Source organism: Saccostrea cucullata, unplaced genomic scaffold, assembly GCF_032062105.1.
Source record: "Saccostrea cucullata isolate Sc308-1 unplaced genomic scaffold, CSIRO_AGI_Scuc_v1 ctg2376, whole genome shotgun sequence".
In the NCBI taxonomy this organism is placed as follows: domain Eukaryota; kingdom Metazoa; phylum Mollusca; class Bivalvia; order Ostreida; family Ostreidae; genus Saccostrea; species Saccostrea cuccullata.
Window position 1 is genome coordinate 88,981 of NW_026922236.1, and position 24,920 is coordinate 113,900.

Sequence of the window (24,920 nt, forward strand, 5' to 3'; positions counted from 1 at the left end):
CCTGATTTAAAGAATCGGAGGATCGGACTATCTTGATGAACAATCAGAGTACAGCTACATTGTAGCGCTGATTCCCTCTCAAGAGAAAGGGATACATGCAGATATTTTGTTCCTTTCAGCCTCTAACCTCAACCTGATAGAAAGCAACCATGTGAGCTTTTATAATTAATTTATTGGACATCCGGATACAAAACTTCACTAAAATTTGTTTTCTCCACAAAATAAAAATGTATTTCTCTGATTCAGTATTTATAATTTGTATTATATTTAACAGATTTTGGAATGTCTGATGATGGTCCAGCCAACATGCTGTTGTCATGAATAACTCTGAAAGAAATAAAGAGGTAAGATTTTTAATTTTTTTGCTAAACCATAGAACATTAATTTATAGCTATACAATTGTTTGGTCATTATTTGTACATTGTATTGATGACGGATTTCGCGCTGTTTTTCTTCAACTATGACAAGTAGCAAATGTAATGATCGGCAGGGGATGCTTAGTCCTCCGTGGCACCCGACTGTTTTAGAGGTCCGTGTTTTTGTTAAGCTCCCGATTTGCATTACTTGAATGGACTTCTGAGTGTGAATATACTGATCGTTACAAGTATCTTCATATATAAATATGAATCATTTATCTATAATGTGCATATAATTGTGTTAAATAATGTATCAAAAATGTATTTTTTCCAGAGATATTTTAATTTTTCGTCAGATTTACTTTAAAGAGGTGTTAAAGTATTTTTTAGAAGAAAAAATGGCGATTTTTTTTAATTAAAAAAAATACTTACCTCTGCTTCTTCTTTTTTACATAAAGAAACAGTAAAGTTATAGCAACTAGGAGAGAAACGGCAAAAAATATTGCAATAATCCACAGCTTCGAATCTGATTTCTCTTCCTCCACTTTACAGCCTAAACATATTATATTAGATTATTATATAAAATAAGCTAGTGAGTTTTGATTTTCGTCGTCTTGCTTGCTTTGATTGTAGTTCAAATTAATTTGATATTAATTAAATTTTCAATAATTTAGTCTAAGAGGTAAATACAAATTGAAAACTGTATTCTGTTATAAATACTGATGTGTTAATAAATTACCTTTCACATCTCCTCGAAATGACCATTCAAATGTGTTTCGAAGAACATCACATTCGTAACATCCCTTTTGAAATCCATCCGCTAAGCATGAACCATGAATGAAACAGAACCCCGCCTTTTTTTGAAAGAAATTGCATTTGGAAGATAATATAGAAAATGAAATGTAGGTAAATTTTACTTCTTTGAGCTGACACCATATTTTTTTGTTAAAAATAAATCGATCGCATATATCTAAGGCTTTCTGATTCGATAAAAATACATTGAAACATAAAGATATAAATATTTTGCTTTGCAAATCACAGTGCATAAAAACAAAGCTTATGTTTAGAAACGATCTAAGCATGACCAGGATCTTCTGAATGATTTAAATACATATAACAAGTAGTATGAAATAAGGGGCATTGTCCTACGGTTTGTAGAGTGTGGAAAATTGTTTAACCTTCAAAGCAAACCGAAGTTGACCAGAAACGTTAACAGTGTCTTGACAAGTGGAATCCAAGATATATATTGGGTGGACATCGCTGAAATTTCTTTTGTTGTTACTGACAGACACGTGGTATCCAGTGACGAAAGCTGTCTTTGAAACCGATCTTTTGGAAATAGAGTGAGGAAATTTACATCGAATATCACCGATTGTGTTGTGATCTCCAGGAATTAATGTTGTTTCTAACTCCCAGGCTGTGCCATTCATATTCATCTATTATCAATGAAAATAAAAAAAAAATGATTGAATTCTCTAGAACACACCGGTATATCTAAACTTATTCAGGTACATAAATTATACATGTAAAGTGTATATAATATATCAATTGGAGAAATGTCAGTAGTAAATAAATAATTGATTATCAAATCTTTTATTATATGGTAGAATTTTAAACAATAGAACAAATGACAAAATTTGCCTCATGTGTATTTAATCATGTTATTTATAGAGATATTCCTACAATTATTTATACCTAATTGCAGTAAAATTTGCGTTCTTTTATTGAACATGCACGTGCATGAGTTTCTTAACTAAAGAACAGTTACAAATGTAAACAACTTAATTTAAAGATGATTAATTAATATAATCATAATCACATGATACAGTATGTTATTTAAAAAGAAGATTTTTAAAAGGCATAAGTCATTCCTCAAACACCACAATAAATGAATAATTGTGTCAGCAACCTTTTCTGTCAACCTTCGTACTTATTTTTATAATTAATAAAAAAAAATAATTTAAAATTATGCTGAATGATACATTGTGTTTTTTCACTATAAGAAATCTGTCTTTGCTTTTCATTCTTATGCGAATTTATAGAAACTACATGTATTTCTGATATAGCTAAGTTTTGAAGAAATAATATACATGTACCTCAAAACGTTTCATTTTGCATGTCAGTTCCGGTCTATTTAAAAACTGATCTCCCTCAACTACAGCAACTTTGCAAAATAACTTATCACATAGTCCTCCGGTTTCGTAGTTGACGGCAAACACCACCGGTGGATCATTAAGATTGATGGAACAATCTCCGGCTCCAAATCCTTCACTGCAATTACAGGTACCTGTTTCCGATTAGAAAAATACAAAATTTAATTCATAGAACATTTTTTCCACACTAGTACAAGTTTTGATGAATTGTGTTTCACAGATTTCTTAAAATTTTCACCTATTTTGAACTTAAATATCCCCAGTTTTTATTACCTGTTCTGAGTTGAGTTAAAATTAAACTGTGTCTGATATTTATTTCAGAGTCGTATTTCATTGTTTTAAATCTGTGATATCTATGAAACGCGATTGATTTAAATTGTGTTATTAACAGGAAAGTCCTATCTTTATAATTATAAGGTAACAAAACAAATAGAAAGATATTTTTTACTTTAGTTATTCTTATCTTCTCAAAAATACGCCATATATCACTTTAAAGTTAAGTATGTACTTCATTGGCATGCAAATATAGTACACTAGGATAAAGATTGATTCGTATTCAATATTTTTTGAGACATTTTCTAATTGTTCCTAAAATTGGTTAGCAATTTTTGAAAATGCTCATTGGCTGCAGCTAGAATGTTCTTTTTCAACGTAAAGTATAAAGCGGTTTGAAACAAGATGTACTTATGTACATGTAACACTGATGTCCAGTATGGTAGCTAATGGTGAGGATTGAAATTTCTCAGATACAAGAGAAACTTCAAAATTCGTGGTCAAAATGTCTAAAGTGTTGGTATTTAAAGAAAGGTCTTGTTACATACACCTCGAAATATAAAAATCCCTAATGGTATCTATTCAACAGTTATGGCCGAGGTTAATGTTTGTTTAAAAATGGGTAAAACTCTAATGTCAAAAAAGATATAAAATAATTATACCCTTTGAAAGGTCTTGTCACAATTAATAAATATATAAAGTATGGACGTTTATATCGTTGAATAAAGCCTTTTCTGATTTTAAGGTATATCAGGATGCCATTTTTTAGGAGTTTTCCTATTAAGAACAATACTTTAAAGTTATATTTGGTAGATTTTCTATTTGCTGTGCAACTAGATTATAAATTAGAGGCATTGTTCATTTTCGTTTAAAAACGCTTACCATTTCTACAAATACCATTGTCGCTGCAATCATTTGGACACGCTAAGGAGAAAATCTTTTCTGCGAGATTTTCTCCATTTTCAGAAGTGTTTCTAAGAGTTTCATTTTGATCGAGTTCCTTTAAACAAGATGTCTTCAGACTTTCTCGTGGTGCGCTAGCAAATAATGTTGAATTCGTAGCCTGAAAGTACACGGATAAAAATTTCAGCTATGAAGGTTACCTGATGTTTTGGTTCAACAATTCTCTATACCAAGATTTTTTTTTCTAAAAGTGATCTATACTATTTACATGCAATTCCCATAAATTAGATAAGAATTATTGATCCGAATAGCGAATTTCAATGAAGAATACCAGAATATCCAAAACACAAATTTCCACTGATTGTTTAGTGTTCATGTTAGGTACACTTTTGCATGCTACAAATCCAGGGGAATTATTCAAGTAATTCTCGCACCATAACCTTGCTTCAGGTTCAGTCATTGCAACAGTAACTGCTCTCTAAAATAGAAATAGTATGAAACACCACTCAAATACAACTCAAATATTATATTTAAAAAAAGAAATAAGAAATCTTGATTTTAATGCCCATACCTTTGTTCGTTTCCTTTTGGGGTGAACATAATTGTTTGGTATATACGTAAATAAGCGATCTATAGACCGTTTCCTTCTGCTGTGTCTTTCATAACAAATATCCTTTTGTACTGGTTTTCGATTGTCCTTCTCACATGTTATTAATTCTTTGTCTTCATTTGTGCACGTAAGGGTATCAATAATATCACCTTTGACGCTTTTTTTTGTTGGCTTACAAATACAAAGATCTCTAGAATTCTTTGTCCTTGGAAAGGATTGCAACTGTTTAATATCCATTTTGAGCATGTTGTCCTCGTCAGGAACTCTAAAAAATTACACAATAATTGTATTGGAAAGTTAAAAATGATTACTTTTAATTCTTTTCTAAAATTGTAAATGCGCCTTAAATCTGCAACGATCAGTATGGCCCTATTCTGTCTGCCTTAATCAATTTCAAATACATGTACATGTCACAAAGTACTTTTGGTACACATGTATACAAGCTGAAAATTCATATGGATGCATTACTTTATTAGCATTGAGAAAATTACCACTTAAAAGATTATGTTCCAAAACTGAACATGGAAAACATTGTTTTGTTTGTTCCTTTAGGTTTAATTGATGATATTGAATAAATTTTGATGTTAGTGATTTTCATCTTATTTATTTATTTTTGGTAGAATAATAATTTCCCTTGAAATGCAAAACTAAAAAAAATAACAAAATTAGCCAGACCAAGTACTTAAACAATGCTGGTTTGCCCAAAGTTGGATTTAATCAGCTGACGTCATAAAAAGAGGCCCAGGGGCCACAGTGCTCACCTGAGCACATCAGCTAGGAAAAAGCACATATCATGATTTGGACGAACTAGAATCTACACTACCTGAGGATAATTCTACATAAATATTACTAATCATGCCTTTGAAGTACTTGAAAAGAAGATTTTAAAACGTTTCCCTATATATTCCTATAAGAATTTTTGGTCGGCCATTTTGGCCCCTCCCTACCCCCGGGGGTCATGATTTGAACAAACTTGAATCTACACTACCTGAGGATAATTTCACATGAGTTTCATTTTTCCTGTCTCAATGGTTCTTGAGAAGAAGATTTTTACAGATTTTTCCTATATATTCCTAAACTTTGATCGGCCATATTGGCCCCAACCCTACCTCCAGAGGTCATGATTTGAACAAACTTGAATCTACACCATCTGAGGATGACTCAACATGAGTTTCATCTTTCCTGGCCCTGTGGTTCTTGAGAAGATTTTTTAAAGATTTTTCCTATATACTCCTATATAAAAATTTGAACCGCCATTCTGGCCCCACCCTACCCCCAGGGATCATGATTAGAACAAACTTGATTCTACACTATCTGAGGATGAGTCAACATGAGTTTCATCTTTCTTTGCCCAGTCGTTCTTGACAAGAAGATTTTTTAAAAATGCCATTAATTTTTCTCTTATTCATAATTATCTCCCCTTGGAAAAAAGCGTGGCCCTTCATTTGAACAAATTTGAATCCCCTTTACCCAAGGATACTTTGTAGCAAGTTTGGTTGAAATTGGCCCAGTGGTTTTTGAGAAGAAGATGAAAATGTAAAAAGTTAACAACAACTACGACAACGACAACAACGAGGACAGACAACGGACAAATTATGATCATAAAAGCTCACATGAGCCTTTGGCTCAGGTGAGCTAAAAAGCAGATGCAATCCAAAGTGTATACGCCAAGCGACTGATAAGTTGAGTTCGACTTCATATACATGTATTTCAGTGGTCTTGTTTAGTCTGTTTTAGCGTATATGTTGTACGAAAGTTTAGGAAAAGGTTTTAGACGAGTCCCTTCCTAGATTCTTATGGCAAACTAGCAGGTAAAATCTATCGTTCTGGAAAGGGCATATCTATTATTTTATACAAATTCGGAAAAAAAATTTCATGTTTACTATACAAATAACAAAAGACAAGGAAATTTTATTAATTTTAAAATAAAACTAGAAGTACTTTGAGCAATGAGCTCACTAAATGAAACCCCGCCTCCCATAATGTCCATGTGTTGCTATATAAATATTGTTTTACGGTAATGTGTAAAGAGGAATAACTCGTCCTATCAAATGTTATCCAGAAGCTTCTATGTGACGTTATAGGTAATGATATAATGGCAATGTCCATGTTTTGTTATGGGAAACCTTAAATATGTGTCGAATAAAAAAGTAATATAGGAGGTACACAATGGCAATATGTAATAAAGATTCTCTGAAAGTTTCATTAAATTTCACTCAGTAGTATAAGAGGAGTTGCAGATAAGAGATATAGCGTAACAGACGGACGGACGGACGGACGGAAATCCCGATCACTATGTACCCTCCCACTTTTCAAGCGGGGGTATAATAAAACACTAATCATATATTATTGATAATCGCAAATTTGTGTGCATTGTTTTGTTGGCTGATGCAAAATTCTCCTTATCAAACACTTACATGAGACAATGAAGTGTAGAAATACACACAATAACCCATACGAGACAATGATCTTGCAACAGTTAAATCCGAGTTCCTTTTTATTTTAATAAGGAAATAATTATATAATTTAAATTTTCTTATTTTTTCTAAAAATACTTTCAAAAGTGTTCACTATACTTTAATCACAACACAAAATTATTAATATGTACATGTTTACTATCACAAACTGTCAATGCTTGCATTGCATAAGATTGCATTCCAGAGAGCCAAGATCGGCCTAACAATATATAAAACCAAAGACCCAAAATCATGAAATTAAATGCAGAATGTAGTAAACGACTTTGTCCCTTTAACTGTACAGTAAAACAACATATTGGTACATGTACCATACATATACTTTGCCACTGAACACACATTTTTATGCCTTATCATTTACTGGCCGGGCAACGGGCAAACGTTGGCTCAATCATTATACAATAAGATGCACTGAGCAAGGGGGAAACGTAGATACAACAATACAAATTTAATAACTATTTTGGATAACCAGCTTTGATTCGCGAAGACTTTATTTCGCAATTTACCGGGGAGGTGGGGGAGGCTAGTTTCCGACGATGAATTTTCGCGAACAAGCTTATTATGGATCTGTTGTTAATGAACGCAGAGATTTAAAGGACCAGTTCACGGCGAGAATTATTCGCGATGACAAAGCTCTCCCGAAACTCGCCAAATTCCTCACACGCTAACACAAGTTTGTTAAAATAACAGTTTTGTTCATTCCTTTATTTTGCAACAGAAACGCTTTTTGCAACCACTGCACTATGCTTTATGTTTTTTAACTTTCGGAAAAACGTCCCCATCTAAAAAGTTAAAATAATTGAGCAGATTGAAATGCTTGTTTGAAATTTGTTTGCTCTTGTTAACGTAATAAAGTGTCCGATCTCTGAGTTCTTTCTACAGGTCACTTTGTAGAAAAACAAAACAGGTTTCTTCCCCAAAATTTAATTCCGATGCAAGTTTGGACAATTCTTCGTGTGAAAGATATTTTGAATACGCCATCAGATCTTCTTTCTGAAACCTCGTTTCTAATTCATTGAGGAAAAAGTACTAAAACGGTATGACTACGACAGAACGATATCAATCTCTTGAATTACTTGTGGAGAAATTTTCTTTTTGTTACTGATTGGAGCAAATCGTTGGAGTTTTAATCTCTTTTCTGAAGTTTTAGAGGCAAGGACTTTTTGTTTCTAGGAAACACCTTACAAACACGGATGTTATCAACACAGAAAGGACGCAATCGAAGCCAATAGCCCCTTTGCGGTCACTTTTGTTTGTCTATCCCAAGACACGTATTCACTGGTACATTCATCAAGGTTCTTATTGAGAATGTGTTGCAGACACTTGATGACGAACTTGTTCATAGTGTAGAACACATTAAAGCATATGTGACACACTCAACCCACCAAGCTTGTCTTATATCAAAGTCCAACTAGTTTCTGTCTTAAAAAAATATACAGACCCATCATTTTCTCTACTTGTGGTATAGCTGTGTGTTTTCCACAAAAAATAATCGCATCTACCATTTTCTCAAGCAACTTTATGTTGTGTTGATTCTATGCATGATTTTGCTGACTGATTTTATAAGGAGGAGACAAAGATGGTACTTCAAATTTCATTTGGTTGTGTGATAAACAGATTTGACACTCTTGTGGTATTCTTTAAAAGTGCAGATACTTTCCCAATGACTTTCTTATACGCAGTAAAAGGTTGTTTAAGAAATGTTGGAAAACTGATGACCGAGGAAACATGATACAGACCACCATTTAAGAGTTTCCTGAAGTTCAACCTTAAATCAGATTCATTCAAGGAAATGGGAATAATAAACTCTCTTTGCGTCCATCCGTATTCATTGTTTGAGCACAACATGTTTAAGGTAACCTGGAGACATGGTCTGGCAAGGGTTGATTCTGAATATAACTTATCTTTTTAGCTGAGGATAGTGTGTTAATTTTACCAAGGTCAGAAAAATCCAAATCGTCAAAGGATGATCTATCTTCATCATGTTTTATTGTCTGAATTATTTCATTGTCATCAGATTGAATATCCGTTCTTTCATTCTGCGAGTTCATGGAGATTTCCAGGGTATCATCTGAATCAATGCAACGTTTTGATTTTTTAAGGGCAGGTTCCTTCATTTCTTTGAATTCAGAACGTAATATTAGGAGACAAACCACAAAATGATTTGTGTTTTGTATTTTCAGTGTGTGACCTTGTGATGTAGATTGGGTAACCTTGACTTATATTACCTTTTTACCTCAAAATAGCTTTACAAAATGTTAAAAACTACATACTGTATGATTCAGGGCATTTGTCGCTGCGAATAAATGACTCAAAGAACAATAATTTCGTTCTGCATAAAATTGATTAGATTTCCTGGTACAAGTTATCTGTCCGATACGGATGTCTACACAACATATTGTACACTTGTTAGATGAGAACACGTCTTGCCGTACTTTTTTGATTTTTTTTTTACAATTTCGATGTGCCTTTCTTCATAACCAAAAATGCTTTAAAGAGGGCCCTATAGAAGCAGTTGCCATCTCCGTTCACACATGGGACAAATATCTTCTGGATAAAGCACCTCGGCAATTTTGTTAAGATAAGCATCTCTTGGCAATAAATTGAATTTCATTACATTCAGATCATTCGTTAAAGTTAAGAAGCATGTAAAAGGTCAAAATTCTTTTCATACATATCTTTTACATCCACATTTATTCTGAGCAAATGTTAAAATTGGAAGGAAACGATAACTGGATAACTGTAAGTGAATTACATTTATATTTACTTTGAATGAGTATTTCACATTAAGTCTGATGCAGAACTATACTAAAGCCGATGACTTTATAAGTGACGATGCAGTAGCATAATGACAAGATTAGGACGTAAACCACTTGTATAGGATATTAAATAAATCGTTCCTGTTTAGATTCCAGTTGCTACACGAATAATGTTTGTGATTTGATTCTAGACTCATAATGACATTACAGTACTGAGAAAAACAAGGGCACCGCTAAGCGGAGCATCCCCTCGCGACAGACACATCACTGGTAAAGGCAATATCTCATGAGAGATAAATTCTCTAGAGGGACGTTAACATGTTAAAGATTGATATTACAACGTATCTTCTTTAATTTCCCTCTCATGAATATTTTGCTTATATGAAGGCTTGCCCGTGAAGAACTGCACATTTTTTCTTATTATAGGCACTGACGGCCATTGAGCAGTGAGGGATCTTTTTGTGCCAGCATCTATTGGGACATGGGCCCTTGCAATTGGTTTACATGGTCTCATTCGAAGGACCAGTCTCCACGTCCCACAGTATGTTCAAACCCACAACATTAGGATCAACTCCCTTACTTTTGAAAAAATAATTAGAAGAGTGTTGTTGTTGATCCAATTTTTCTTTTTACAAAATGCAAAGTGCAAAGCGTCTTGGTTGGGGAGGGGGGGGGGGGGCATAACATTGATACCTAATTTTGGGTAGTAAAGTTTAATATAAGGTATTAAATTGTTTTTCAGCTCTATTTATTTCTTTAACAAAATTATAGGGGGTGGGGGTGTCTATTTTTAACAAAAATGAAATTGCACAGCATTTAAGTCGGGAGGGGGTTGGGGGCATAATGTGTATACGTAATTGGGCAGTTTCCCTTCTACCTAGTAGAAACATATCACGTATGCTACATGTACAAGTTTCGGTAATTTTAATTATTTACCTACCTAATTAGTATATTTTACAGTTCCAGGCAATATGCATTTTTTTCGTAATGAAAAATAACAATGTACATCGAGAGTTTATTTGAACTTGTGGCATAGGCGTCGGAACCGGGGGGGGGGGGTGCTTAGCCTCCCACTTTTTTGCAAATATAGACAATTTATATAGGCATTGCAAATTGGGGTTTACCTTTTTTGTTGGTTTAGCCCCCCCCCCCCCCCCCCCCCAACACACACACTTTCAATTTAACGTGCACCCAAATTCCCAGACACCTGTTGGAATTTGGTAATGAAACCGCGACGTTCATCAAATTCTTTTAATCTGGTTCCCACCGACTCGACACGGCTTTTAAACTGGTTCCCTAGCGATAATGATTATTGTCAACTCGTACATAAAATGTCAGGGTTTCGAGACAGTGAAAATGCGATATCTGAAGAAATATTTCATCACTGAACTTGAAAATTAATAGGCTTCGTCCTTTTATACTGCCACACAAGTATGTAAACGCTGAGAATGGTTAATGCAAAGGTTCTCTGTCAATCTTGCCCACAAGGTAACGAACACACTAACACACTAACACACACACATACATATGCACATTCGCGATGATATGTTGGCACTAGACTGTTGTAAAGTGTCATTTACCTGTACCATAATACTATTAGTTACACAGTCAATTAGTGACCTAATACGGATTCATACAGGGTGTGAAATGGAAATCCGTATTGGGCGAGGCGAAGCCGAGTCCCAATACGGATTTCCATTTCACACCCTGTATGAATCCGTATTAGGTCACTAACTGACTGTGTAACGAATTTATCCCGCTAAAGACCTTTTTCGTTTTAAAAAAAATATTTGTGCATATTAAGAAAATATTAAGTTTTAATCCAATAACAATCAACATAAAATATCATTACAGTAACAAGAAATGTAACTAAATTACCTACGTAAACCGTTTCTTAGCCGCCATTTTTATTTACAATAACAACGCTTCGAACGGAATCGCGTGCCCGATTTTCATATTACGCCTAGACGGAGATATAATATGCAAACGGAGACGTAATACGGAAAATTTCAGGGCGTCATGTGATTAGCTTTTATCCAATCAGTAATCGACAAATTTGTCTGAAGCGGGATAAATTGATTTATTCGTTATTCCCTGTTTGGCTAATTAAAAACTATGTTATGATGTTAATATTTTTCATTCATAAAGAAATCAACCAATTTTATTATGTCTCGAAATTAATGAAAATGACTATCTCAAACTTACAACCAAGAGGATGTAAATGTGTCTATAGATACAGCTGATTTCTCCTTGGCTGGCGTTCTTAATGCCCCAATTCCAACCGTACCACATAGACCTTCAGACCTGTTTTCGTCAGCTGGAGACGGATATACATTTAATTCGAGTGTATCTGCATCTCCCATTGTACTAAATCGTACTGTCATATATGTTTTGGAGGGAAAATGAATCTAAAAAATAACAATGAAAGACTTTACAACTTGAATACATTGGAGAATTAATTTCGTTCAGGCGTCACAACTTTTAGTTCACATTTATTATTTACTTTATTCTACCAATGATATATGGAGGATATGGAGATAACATGATAAAACAATACAAAATAGGAGCACAGCAAACACGGACCTCCAAAACTTCAGAGGTAGGACCAGGGGCCATGGAGGAGTGAGCATCCCCTGCCGACCGATCACACTCGCCGTGTGCTCCTTTTCATGATCGGGAAATAACTGAAAAATCTGTCGTCAATTCTGTGTGTACTAACAAATAATATGAAAAACGTCAGTCAGCATTTGACTCATTGATGAAATGTATTGGTTTAAAGTCATCATTTCGTGTTCTACGGTTGATGCAATGAAGGTCTTTGTATCAACCTTAAAATTGTACATACGTAGAGCATGCTTTTGCTTAGCGAATCAACTGAGAGATATTAACTCCATATGCAGATGATCAAGGTATACTGCTTCATAAAGAAGGAAAGTTGACGATTGAAAAATTAAAGTCATAATGATTATCATATAGCTTATTGTAAAATGACTCTTTACGTCTTTTTCAAGTAATATATCCAAATGTGAAACAGATGTGTCAAACTCAAAGGTATCTTTTATTTCAAGCTCACCGGGATATATCGTATCGACATAAGAATGGAAATAACCATTGTTAATTGACAATACATCGTCGATATATCTAAATGTCGAGTTGAAGGTAACAGCAAATGTTTTCGTTTTCTCAAGTATAAGATTTTGGACAAATTTCTCTTCATATGAATACAAAACTAGGTCTTTTAACAACAGGGGCAAATGGTACCCATAGGAATTTCAATAGATTATTGAAAGAACTGGTCTCCAAAAACCACATCGATTTTGTCAATCAGAAACTCGAGCATTTTTTATGTCAACTTCAGAGTACTTGTGTGTACAAGCAGAATGTTGTTTGACAAAATAATTTTGTAAATGACTTATGACAAGGTAGGTAAATTTATTAGTTCCATTTTTATTGAAAAAAGCAGCTGTCAATCATGTCAAAAAGCCTGGACTTTAATTTATTGTAGGGATCGGTTGTGTTTAATGTTGAAGAGTCGTTAGTTTTCAAATTATTTATTTTGGTAAAATTTTGTGATTTCCAATTTTTCAAAAGTTCCTGAAAATTTATAAGTATCCATATTTGATTTACACCACTTCTTCTCGAATATATTGTAGCACAGTACTCTTGAAGTTGTCTTAATTAAAATACCTCATATTGATGTTCATCATTGGTATTTTTAATGACATGTAAAATGTCCTCAACACAGCTTTGGAATCCTAATATTCTTGGGGATGTTTTCGGACATCTGTCTATTACAAATATATCTGATGCCGCCCTAACTGCAACTGCGCAAGCGCACTGGTTCATGTGTCCTTTAACAAGCAAACAAGATGTGACCTTCATCTGGATCTTAAAGTACAAACATAAAAATCTTAAATAAGTTTTATCGCATCAATAGCATTAAAGTAAACATCATTTTAATTTTGTTTTTAAAGTGTACACGATAACACACATGAAAATGGCAAATTGAAAGCAGAGTAAACAAAAAAATACAACAGCTACAATACACCAAGACTCGGTTATAACGAAGTCACTGGGACCTATGAAATTACTTCACTGTATCCGTAATTCGTTATAACCATATAAGAAATTCATTAAATATATATAGCTGGGGATCCTAGATGACTTTGCTAATTCTATGAATTCACTATATTCGTGTTAGTTCTAAACGAGTTTTACTGTATTGGATACTGAATTTATTATTATACATTACAGTAAACAAATTTTATTAAATGTACCATGTGGCAAAACATTATACTATTTATTCGATAGAAAAAGCATCTTTAAAGTTTAATTTCTTTCAATAAAAGTGAGTATCCCTTTGCTTTCTCGAGTTATATCTTTAACTAAGATGAATTTACTTTACATGAAAAGATATCTTTTTTTAACTTTAAACTTTTTATAATCTCTCTCTCTCTCTCTTTAGAAAAAATATCTCTAAGCGAGAGAGATATCTCTTAAAGTAAGATATTTCTTTAACAGCTTTAGAAGAGATATCTTTCTAATTTAGAGACACACCTCTTTACATTTTTAAAAAGAGATGTTTTTTTTTAATTTCCATATCAAATATTATAAGAATATATTTCATGTATTTCTTCTACAGAAAACAATATGCATCATATGTATACTTACATAACATTCTTTTTATCTTTTAATGCAGTTTTAATGTCGAAAAACATTGAATCTGGGTAGCAAAATGGGTCTTTTAAAAGACCAGTATTGCCTCCAAGCTAGCGCACACAAGGAATTAGTCCCTCATGTGTTGGATATACATGTACAATTAGGAATGCTAGGCCTTTCAACTAATTTTTTCAAGTTGCACATATTGTAAAACATTTCATAGATAGATTTATAGGTACATGAAATTATCCAAAAAGATTATAACTTATGCATACCTTTAATTAAATTATTTTAAAAAAAAAATGATTATTAATAATTGACGTGTACGATGTTGTGTTTTAAGGACAGGTTACTCAAGTGTTAAAAATGACCAACTAAGTGCCGATTTATGAGTTATCATTTACACGAAAGATGTTTACTATCCTCCTGATACATTGCATAACTCACTATATCTTTATTGAATTTTGAAATGTATACATTTTCCCATAATAATTAATCATCTCTTTAAAAATATGTATTCTACTTGTTCTAATAGATTGAATTGTAAAATTCTCACTGGACGAGAACGAGAAGTAGAATTGACATAAAACTATTGTTTCATAACAAAAACAAGTCATTATAATGATTGTTGTTGATATTTTTAATTGCTTAGGATTTAAAAAGGCGGCAGTGTCTCTTGGAGCATAATAGATGTATATTCACAGAAGATGTTGTTTTAACTTTTTAAAAATATAAATATGTTTCATATTCTTTATAGATGAATTTCACCATTTTCATAAAAAAAACCTCCTTCACATTCAATGTACAATATAACACGTTTGATCCATTGTTCAAAATATATAGATTTAAAATCATTCAGAAAAAGTTGTACCAAATAAATTGGGATAAAGAATCTTTCTTCTTAAAATTGTTGTTATGCTCGATTTTTCCAGTCTCCATGTTCATGACTTCATCAAATAAAAATAGTTTCAATTTTTTTCCGGGTCTTTTTTGTATTACATGAACGTTACCCAAATAACATAATTATTCATTTTTATAATGTATGTCTACCTCGTTTACGTTTCCTGCTTCATCCATATTTCTATAAAGTGTATAGGTTCCAGGGTTTTGACTATCATAATGTCTGAAAGAAAATAACAGTTTAAAAAAAATGTACATGTATAATTATAACTTAATCTTGTATCTAGAATTCGAGAAAAAGAAGATATACTTACTTATTTTCAAAACTTGTCATGTGTGGATCGCTAACAGCAACGCATGTTAACCCTTTCCATCTTTCAGATCCTTCTATGACGTTTATCTGTAAGATTCACAAAAGTTAAAGAATGAAGGATAATTTTAAAAATTATTTTGCCTTTGTGTACAGAATACACACATTACTAGTGATTACAAAATATCAAGTGTACGTTATATGATAAATATAATCTCTTACATATATCGTTGGTACTTCAACAGCATCCCAAAATGTTCCACCGTTTTCTCTAACTTTTGTTTTCAGATGAACTTCAAACGTTTTAACGGTTCTATAATTGTTGTTGTCTTTATGGTGTATCGCAATACTTTGCGTCTGATTCCAGGTAAGACTTGACACAGTTTTCCCACACATATTAACTGCATAAATTCCTTGACTGCATTTCAAATAATCAGGCGTTGTAAGCTCTACAGAAAGGGAACACGGCAAAGGGTCGGTATCCGTGGGGCTGAAGAACGTACAACCAAATGGCACTGTAAGCTTGAATTCAATGTGCGACTCTTTTTTGTCTCCTCTTATTATTGTGTAGGACCGTTTCAAAGGCTACAACAGTAATATTTAAAGAAATATTATGAATATTATGAATTACTATTAATTACATTTTTAAATTTATTTCATAACATAAACTATGATCTGTTTTCAGTGGTCTCAGTTGCATTCATTTGGTAAACTTTATAGTCCTTCATTTTTTTCCTTTTGGTGTCAATTTATAAAAATGTGGTATATCAATAATAATAAGAATGGAATAGAAAAATCTCTTATGGAAGCTTTGAATTGGTAAAAGACTTAAAACCACGTCATGCAAGTGTTATAAATCAAAATTCTTAACATCAATGGGAGGTGATCTATATATAACACGTATCTATGCATTTAGATCGCGCTTAATTATTTCCAATAATGATACATTCCTGACAGAGTTCTCCAACATTTGGAATTTTACTGTGTTGCAGACTTCACGCGAAACTCTATTAATCACGGTTATATCGGGATCACATTTACAACTGAACCACAGCGACTACTCATGTAAATAAATTTAACCCCCCCCCCCATAAATATACAAACTTTAATATAAAAAAATAAAAATAAGTAATTCTTTACAATAATGGTATAGACATACATACGTTGTTGACTATTGAGAACAGTAAGAATGTCTCTATAGCTAATATATACTCAACAAAAAAGAAACGCATATTGTTTTACTAGCCAAAAAGATTTTTAGAACAGTGTATTATTTTTTTCATTTATTCCAAGCTCTCTGATTGGCTCAAATTTAATCATATGATTAAGTATATAACAGCATAAAGACTTGAGTTACTATTTTTAGAATCCGAAATGCATATCGACTTGATGTTTCTTACAATGGCGATAATTTTCTGTAAAACAAAAATAGTACTGATTAACTCATCAAGTATGACCTGATGTATCTGAAAAAAAATATTTACTACAACTTCCATTATAATTATTTTTTCATGTTCCTTAATTGATGAGACGTTACAATGCCTTGAATCCTTGAATTAGGATCTACTTTATATTTAAGCATATTGGATAAGTTTGTCAAAAATTGATACAAAACGTAATCAAAGATATTAAGTATTTTGAAAAAATAAATTACTCCATCAACATAAAGGTAACACATGAACATTAAATAGATTAATTTATTTTGATCTCTAGTCTCTAAGCGTTGAAGGGGAAAAAACACTTATGCCTTGTTCCCATTATTTTCAAATTTTGTTTTGTCAATTTATGTAAAAAATAATATAACAAATGTAGCCCTGTAATTCGGTCAATCCATAGACTTATCGACTTCACCGAAAAGCATATTGACCTCGGTCGATATGCTTTTCAGTGAAGTCGATATATCTATGGATCGACCTCATCAAAGGGCTATATCTATTTAATATGGAACAACTATCTTTATATCATTGGATACCTGTAACCTATTTAAAGTACACCCCGGGCTTTTAAAACCCAATTGTTGAATAATTTCCCTTGATTGATCAAAATTATGAAAATGGTGTTTTAGATGATTTCTTGTAAATCGGGGGTCTATTTTCAATGAAATTTGGGATTTAGAGAAACAATAAACACTCCTATTGAACCCATATTTATGCCTTGATTGCAATGTTGATGCTGCAATGCCACGCCTAAACGAAGATGAAGGCAACAAGGCTCTAACAATGATACGATCCGGAGCTACCCCACAGGAAGTTGCAACTGCATTTTGTGTACATCAATCAGCTTTGCAGCACGTCTCCACCAGCTAGGAACACGAGTGACAGACCAAGAACTGGCTGTTTGCGAGTTACCACACCAAAAAACGACCGTCAGATCCTTCTTCAGCATCTGCGCAATTGCCTCATAACTGCTGTACAAACTGCTAAAATCAGCATAAAGTGCAAAAAATTGTTCGCAAGATACTGAGAGGAGCTAGTATTCGTGCACGACGTCCGTACATTGGAAATCCACTAGCGCTGAGAGGTCACAAAGGACATATGGATTGGTTAAGACGTATGTCTTTAGAATTTGGAGGCGACGTCAATGAAGTCAACTTAACTTTTCAATTTGGAACATAGGACATGTTAGATTTTTATCACAACACACTCTAAAATCACTTTTAAAAATTAAGGTTTTAACTTAAAACTTAGATTATCATGTTTAATCTGAATATACGTTTCTTTTTTTGTTGAGTATATTTTAGTGTAACAACTATAACTGAAACTTACTCCCCCCACCCACCCCAAAATTTGTACGATTTTTGAAAAAGAATATAACATTCGTCAATTACTACTTAAAAAGTTGTACGTGTATTAAATTCTGAATTGATAGTTTTGTAAATACAAATATAATTCAAATACATGCACTGAAGGCAAATGAAATTCTAATTGATACAATCGAACTTCTGACCATCTTTAAAAGTCAAAAAAAAAAAAAAAAAAAAAAAAAAATTGTCATGTTATTTGTCAGTTGATCGATTTATATAAAAGTTTTTGGAATTAGAAAAAAATTCTGTGTTTCTTTTAAAAATTACCTGTAAAATGCAAATCGAAAAAAAAGAAGCGAAATTAATTGAAACGAAACGAAATCTACTGAAACCCACCGAAACGAAACATAATCAAAGCGAAACCTACTGAAAGAAAACGAAACAAAACTATCAGAATATTTTTTTCAAATCAACGTACATATAATTATCAATGATATGCAACTGCATATATACGAGAGTAATTTAATAAATACGTAGACAATGTTCCTCATCGTCACGTTATTATCAAAAAATTAAAATCAACACATTTTCTCCAATAAAAACATTTATTTTGTCGAAGTGTGAAGTTTCATTAATGTTAGCAAATTTTTAAAGCAATATGTTTTGTTACATGTACGGTTACCGAACATTGTAACGTCAAAAGCACCGTCGAGAAAGTTTCTGAAAATTACTTTGCTTTTTAATTTCATACACGGCTTGTAGCGTCTTCCTCGTTCATAAAAAACATATCCATAACAAATGATACCTAGTTTGCTAACAAATATGCAAACACCGGTAGCTTGAACTTGATTGTCAGTGTTTTTTAATTCTTTACCGCGTTACTCTATTAGTTTCGCAACAGTGAAGCGCACATTACATTTAATGACCTTCTTAACTCTTTTGACAAGATTTTAAACTATAACCTGTTTATTTGCAGACCATCCACCGTCCGATTCAATCTCGCTACCACCCAAAAATTGTTTTTTCCATTTTATACAAATACATGGCTTATTTTCAAACATTTTCTGGTTTACATAGATTTTTTCCAAGTTTGTGAAAGAAGTTTCCCGAATGCAAACAAAATTTTGTTGCTACTCGCTGCTCCGTGACGTCCTCTAACGTCATGGTATTTTGCATTTTTAATCAAGTCCATATGTATTTAGAAACTGATATCTTTTAAACGGAGCGATATATTACATTACCTGATAGCATCTTAGGTAACAAAGCAAGACTTAATTCAAACATGTAAATTTTATTTTGTTTCAGCTCCATTCCTTAGAGGTATAGCTATAGATACTATAGAGTAAAAATTTTCAGGTTGCTCCTTGACCCTAGTTTTGCTGTTCTAAATCTTTGTTAATCTTTATAAATATGAAGATACTGTAAATGTATTATATTTAGCGTGTACGATATTTGGCGGAAATTGATTTTTGAACAAGTTAGCGTAGATTTGATTTAGCGCATTTCTCAGTGTTCCTATTTATGTCTATATGTGCAAGACATTTAGCGTTGTACTTGAATTAGCGGAAGTTTCACTTCGCCAAAAGCGCTAAAAAGAATACACAACCAAATGTAAAACGTTTACAGTGTATTCCATTTTTTAAACTCAAATGATTTTTTATTTGTTGTTGAAATACAGGGTGTCCCAAAGCATATGTTACACTTTTAAACCATTATAAAAAAAATTTGCCTCAAGTTACAGTAATGAAATTTAAAATACATAATGAAATTGTTATAAATTTTTTGTAGAGCATACATTTGTCACATTTTCTTTATTAATCATCTATATTTTTTCTTTAGAAAAACATATGTCATTTTAAAACATGTTCCAAATGACGTCCCTTTAAATTAACATTGTTTGAACACGATTTCTGAATTCTTTTTTTATTTACCAAGATTTAAATGTAACATTAAAACAATTCAGAAGTTTTTCCTCATCAAAATTGGGTTTAACCAAATAATAAAATTTATGTTCTCTTTAACAACATTGTTAAAATGGAAGTGGCCTTCGTCGGAAAACCATGCATCTGCTAAATTTTCAGAATCGGGTCTAATTAAAATTCAATGGTAAAACTCAAACGACTTCTAATTTCTGTCTCTTGCAAATGCTGTATTACACTTAACTTGTAAAAATCGATTTTAAAATCAAATTTGGGTATTTTATGAACACTAGATTCACCAAAGGTGCTATATGGTTCACACAGGACCACTCTAAGGGATTTTTGTGAAATTTAGTAATTCTATCAATGGTATTAATGTTCTATTTGGATCGAACTTTCCTTGGTCTTCTAATACCAGAATTAAGTCATGTGTCATTAATGGTGCCTTTAACTTTAAACCCCTTCACAAATCTGTAAATTAATATTCTGTTGAGCACTTTAATTGCAGGATGTTGTTTTCTCATGGTACTAATGACTATAAAGTAGCAATTTTAGACCGATAGAAAAGTTTAACAATTTCTACCAGCTCCTCTCAAGAAGGTTCCATATTAAAAATATGATGACGTCATAAGTACATCATAAGTACCTGACTCTTTAACAGAAATTCTAGAAAGTTTGTAAGATAAAGTGTATGCTAATACACGAAATGTTGACAAAATATCTTTATGAATGTTTTTTTGTTTGATAAAGTTATAGATTATTAAAAGTGTAAACATGTTTTGAGACACCCTGTATGTGTACCAAATTTGGATATGACCATTAATAAAAAAGTTAGGACAAAAGTCTATGACCTTTTTGAATGACCCTCGTATATATATTTTTTTAACTTAATATAGAACTGATTTTTTTCAAGCACTTGTTAATATATACTGAAAGGAAAAAGAAACGCATAATAAACTTTAGAATAAAATTAAAACTTTTATTTCCAATATGTTTTCCAGTATTGTTATCAATCATTTTAATTCAACTTTAAACAACAAGTAACCGAAATCTTGTGTGACTTTGACCGATAATTCCTGAGTTATTGAAATTGATATGTCGATACCACCCAAAATTAAAATAAAAATTCTCATCATCTCCCTTGCGCATCAGTAACAGCCTTGATTTTCTTGTGCATTGAGTTCAACAGAGCATTTATCTTTCTCAAGGATTACATTAAAGCCTTCCGACGGTAGTCTTAATGACTAAAAGTAGCTGTATTATTCCAAAGCTAACAAATCCACCCGCCCAGTGAATCCCACGAATTTTTGATTTAGGATAGAATTTACAGAATCTAGCTGATTTGGTACACGTGAATGTTTGTAAGGAAGTATCGACAAATACTGGCTACATTTTCTCAGCGTGAACATGCTAAAAACAATACGCATACGGCGCGTACATGCGCGTGTGAGAGTAAAATAGACGAAAAGTTGCCAAGCTTGCGTACCAAATTAGAGCAGAGAGTTTCTGTTAGTATTAGGGTTGAAATATGAGTAGGATTGCCTACATTAAAAATATCGGTTTCAGTGATAATGACCTGACAATAACCGAGGTAGCATGATGAAAAGTCCTATCTTGATGTGACGTTGTTACGCGCCAACGTCACCCTCATGGTTGGTTGGCTCTGCCAACCGAAAAAACTTTTTTGGTTGAAAAGTTAAAAACAAACTGCACAGCAACATGTTGTTGCCTTTTTATTCACTTATGCAACTCAATTACTAGACCCTATGTAACTTCCGTCATCCATACCATGATTGCAAGAAATTTATACTGACTGCAAATATCGGAAAACGATGTCTATAACTCTAATGCATCTCTTGGCACTACATAATGTGATCACAAAATTGTCATCATCAACATGCACGTGTATTCGGCTTTTTATCACTTCCCCTACGTGACACCATACATTTCATGGTTGAGTAATATTGACCATCGATTTTAGTGCACATTAACTAAAATACACATCTGACCAATTAACATAATTTTCGGCCACATAGTTAAATATTTTTCGCTATTATGCTATTATGCGTTTCTTTTTCCTTTCAGTATATTTAAATACCGATAAATGCACACTTCTCCAGTGATGTGTTTACTTAAGAATTGATTGTATGCTGTTTAACGTCCCTCTCTAGAATTAATCACTCATATGAAGACACCATCACTTGCCGCTGGAGAACTAAATAATTTGTCTTTTACTTGATCGGCACTTGGGGCCTTTGAGCAGTGAGGGATCGTTTTAGTGCCAGCAAGAGACCTCGGTTTATACGGTTGCATCTGAAGGACCTGTCTCTACGTCATGCAGTGGGATTCGAACCCGCGACTTAAGGATCGACTCCTTACTTTGCAACTCTAGAGCAGACGCTCTAACCACTGCGCCACGTGGGCAATAAATAAATGTTTAATTTTTGGTTTTATGAAGTGATCAATCAAGTGGCTAATTTGCATGAACGCAGAAGGTGTACATGCATAAAATTATCACGCAAGCTAATCAATTTATCATCTTTATGAATCCAAAAATTTATTCCATATATTTACATGCTTTTGATTCCACCAATCCACGTGCTCTAAGTCCCGCTTCTGCCTCTATTTGTCCCGCCCCGCACGTGATGTTTTTAAAACCGCGCCTATCAATGAACCAGCACATGTACATTTGTGTAGAGATAAAGTATATTTACTATGTGTAATTTTATCTCGGACAAAGATATTTGAAATGTAAATATTTATACATGCATGTGTAAGCTATATAAACTGCCATCTACACATATTTGTGAGCATACTGCATAAATTTAATTTCAAAATTACTAATTTCGATATGCGTAGTAATTTCTCCTCATACTTTAAGCCCTCTGTCATCGAAGGGCTACACATTTATAAACATTGGTGGATACATGTAAAGTCTTGCTTATTTATGGATCGAAGGATAGAAATAAAGTTATTGTACTGCCGATCGTTGTATTGTTTACTTATAGTCAATTGCAAAGAATTTGATCATGTGATAATTTTGAAGGGTATTTTTCTATCGTGTGATATATGTAGATCATGAGCTGCAGTCGTTGTTAAAAGTCTCAGTATGAGTTATTGAAATTTTTATATTTTGGAGCTTATTCTCTATAATCAGATATAATTCTCATGTTGAGAGGATGAAAACTATAGCTATATTGTTTTAGGACCTGATTTGTTTATTTCTAGATCGTTAGTTTTTCCAATAAACGATGTAAACTTTACTTTTTTTCATTTCACTCCTCCTGAACCTGAACCGACCATAAGAACCCCGGGGTAATTATAAATATTTATATATTCATTTATAATTATGCAAACACATAATTAATTAAGGGGAACATTTATCGGTGTTAAAATTTATATTAACAAGTGCTTCAACTAAATATATTTTATATGAAGTAGAGATAGTCCATATGCAGTTATACATTATATAATTATATTCATATTAATTTATATTAATTAAATGATTGAGGTATACGATATGTTTGATTGACAGCGCCAACATAACTCTAGCAGATATGTCACTGTGGTTCTGAAGTAAAGGCATACCATTATATTTAATTAATTTTAGAATGATATTTTTAAAAATGCAATTGACTTAAAATTTGTGTTTGTTCTTTAATGCGTCAAGTCCAGCGAAAGAATAGGTGGCAATTGATAATACAGGGTGAAGCAAGACCATGTGCCTTAATTAAGAGATGATTAAGCGCTCTGCTTTTCAGATGAAAGGCGACAGATTCGCTTGATACGAGTTTTAGTTAGAGAAAAAATATTTTCTGATTATCACGGATGTAACTGTGTCGGATAATTTTTACTGTGTTGTATGATTTTTACCGTGTCGCACGCAGTAAATTTAGATCGTTTCTGTGAGGAAAATTCCTTTTTTTTGTTTCGGGTCTGACACAGTAAACCAGTTCATGGGGAAAACTTTACAACCTTACATGTACATGTAAAATGAAAGATTAGAAATGGACTAATAGATGTGTAAAAAACGGCTTGTAACGTAATAATATCATTTCTGTACCTGAACTCCAGCAAAGAAATGTTGGCTTTTTTCAGAGGATGGGCCTGGTGGACCTTGAGCATCATAATAAAGACGAACCTTACAGGAAATCTGTAGATAAACAGAATATACATGTATTTTTCAGGAATTGTGTCATTCATAGTTTATGGGTGATCATAAATTAAATGCCATGCTAATGACGACTTGTTTGAAATTATAAATGTGCATAACGCCAATTTCAGTAATAATTACACGTAGTTAATTCATTTGAAAACATTTTTGAATTTCTTACCTCTACACCAAGTTTGATTGAATTTAGTCCTGTTTTACCCTCTAGAAATGTTTCTGATAATGAACTTTCAGGAACTGCTTTGCTGGCAAAAATGGTTGAAGTATGATTGTTGATGTACCAGAACACCTTATAAAGCACTCTATTGACATCATCTCTGATTGGCCTAAACTTACATTGAAAGACGAGTTTCTGATAACTTTCGTCATCAACTGTTTTGCCTTTAACCTTAACAAGCTTAGGTTCAACGGATGGTTTTTCCGTTGTTTTATTCGGTGCAATACCTTTAAAAAAATTAAGTTCATATAAAACAATTTTATTACGGTATATTCAGTCTATAGAATTATTTCATTTGTAGGTTTTACTAATTCATTTTATTTCTTAAGCAAAGGTTACTTTTAAACTAACTTTTTGACAAATTGTACAGAGCAGGTAGCTCTCACATGAATTTTGTGATACGATCGTAAATAAATAAAATGAATCAAACTTTTTACACATGACCTGCATTTACAACTGGAATTAAAAAAAAG

General features: G+C 32.7%; 1 protein-coding gene across 1 annotated transcript in view; it reads right to left on the reverse strand.

The window, feature by feature from the left end:
- Positions 1-242: 242 nt before the first annotated feature.
- The window catches only part of LOC134261443 (von Willebrand factor D and EGF domain-containing protein-like), a 29,667-nt gene continuing 4,989 nt past the window's right edge, over positions 243-24,920 (reverse strand). Inside the window, exons 4-18 of the mRNA XM_062743884.1 lie at positions 24,394-24,674; positions 24,123-24,212; positions 15,620-15,982; positions 15,402-15,487; positions 15,238-15,310; positions 13,216-13,416; positions 11,734-11,936; positions 4,257-4,560; positions 4,017-4,163; positions 3,665-3,845; positions 2,453-2,643; positions 1,535-1,792; positions 1,096-1,210; positions 789-909; positions 243-327 (exon numbers count right to left, since the gene is read on the reverse strand). Of these exons, the coding sequence (XP_062599868.1) occupies positions 243-327; positions 789-909; positions 1,096-1,210; positions 1,535-1,792; positions 2,453-2,643; positions 3,665-3,845; positions 4,017-4,163; positions 4,257-4,560; positions 11,734-11,936; positions 13,216-13,416; positions 15,238-15,310; positions 15,402-15,487; positions 15,620-15,982; positions 24,123-24,212; positions 24,394-24,674 (2,699 nt within the window). The remainder of the gene's footprint in view (positions 328-788; positions 910-1,095; positions 1,211-1,534; positions 1,793-2,452; positions 2,644-3,664; positions 3,846-4,016; positions 4,164-4,256; positions 4,561-11,733; positions 11,937-13,215; positions 13,417-15,237; positions 15,311-15,401; positions 15,488-15,619; positions 15,983-24,122; positions 24,213-24,393; positions 24,675-24,920) is intronic.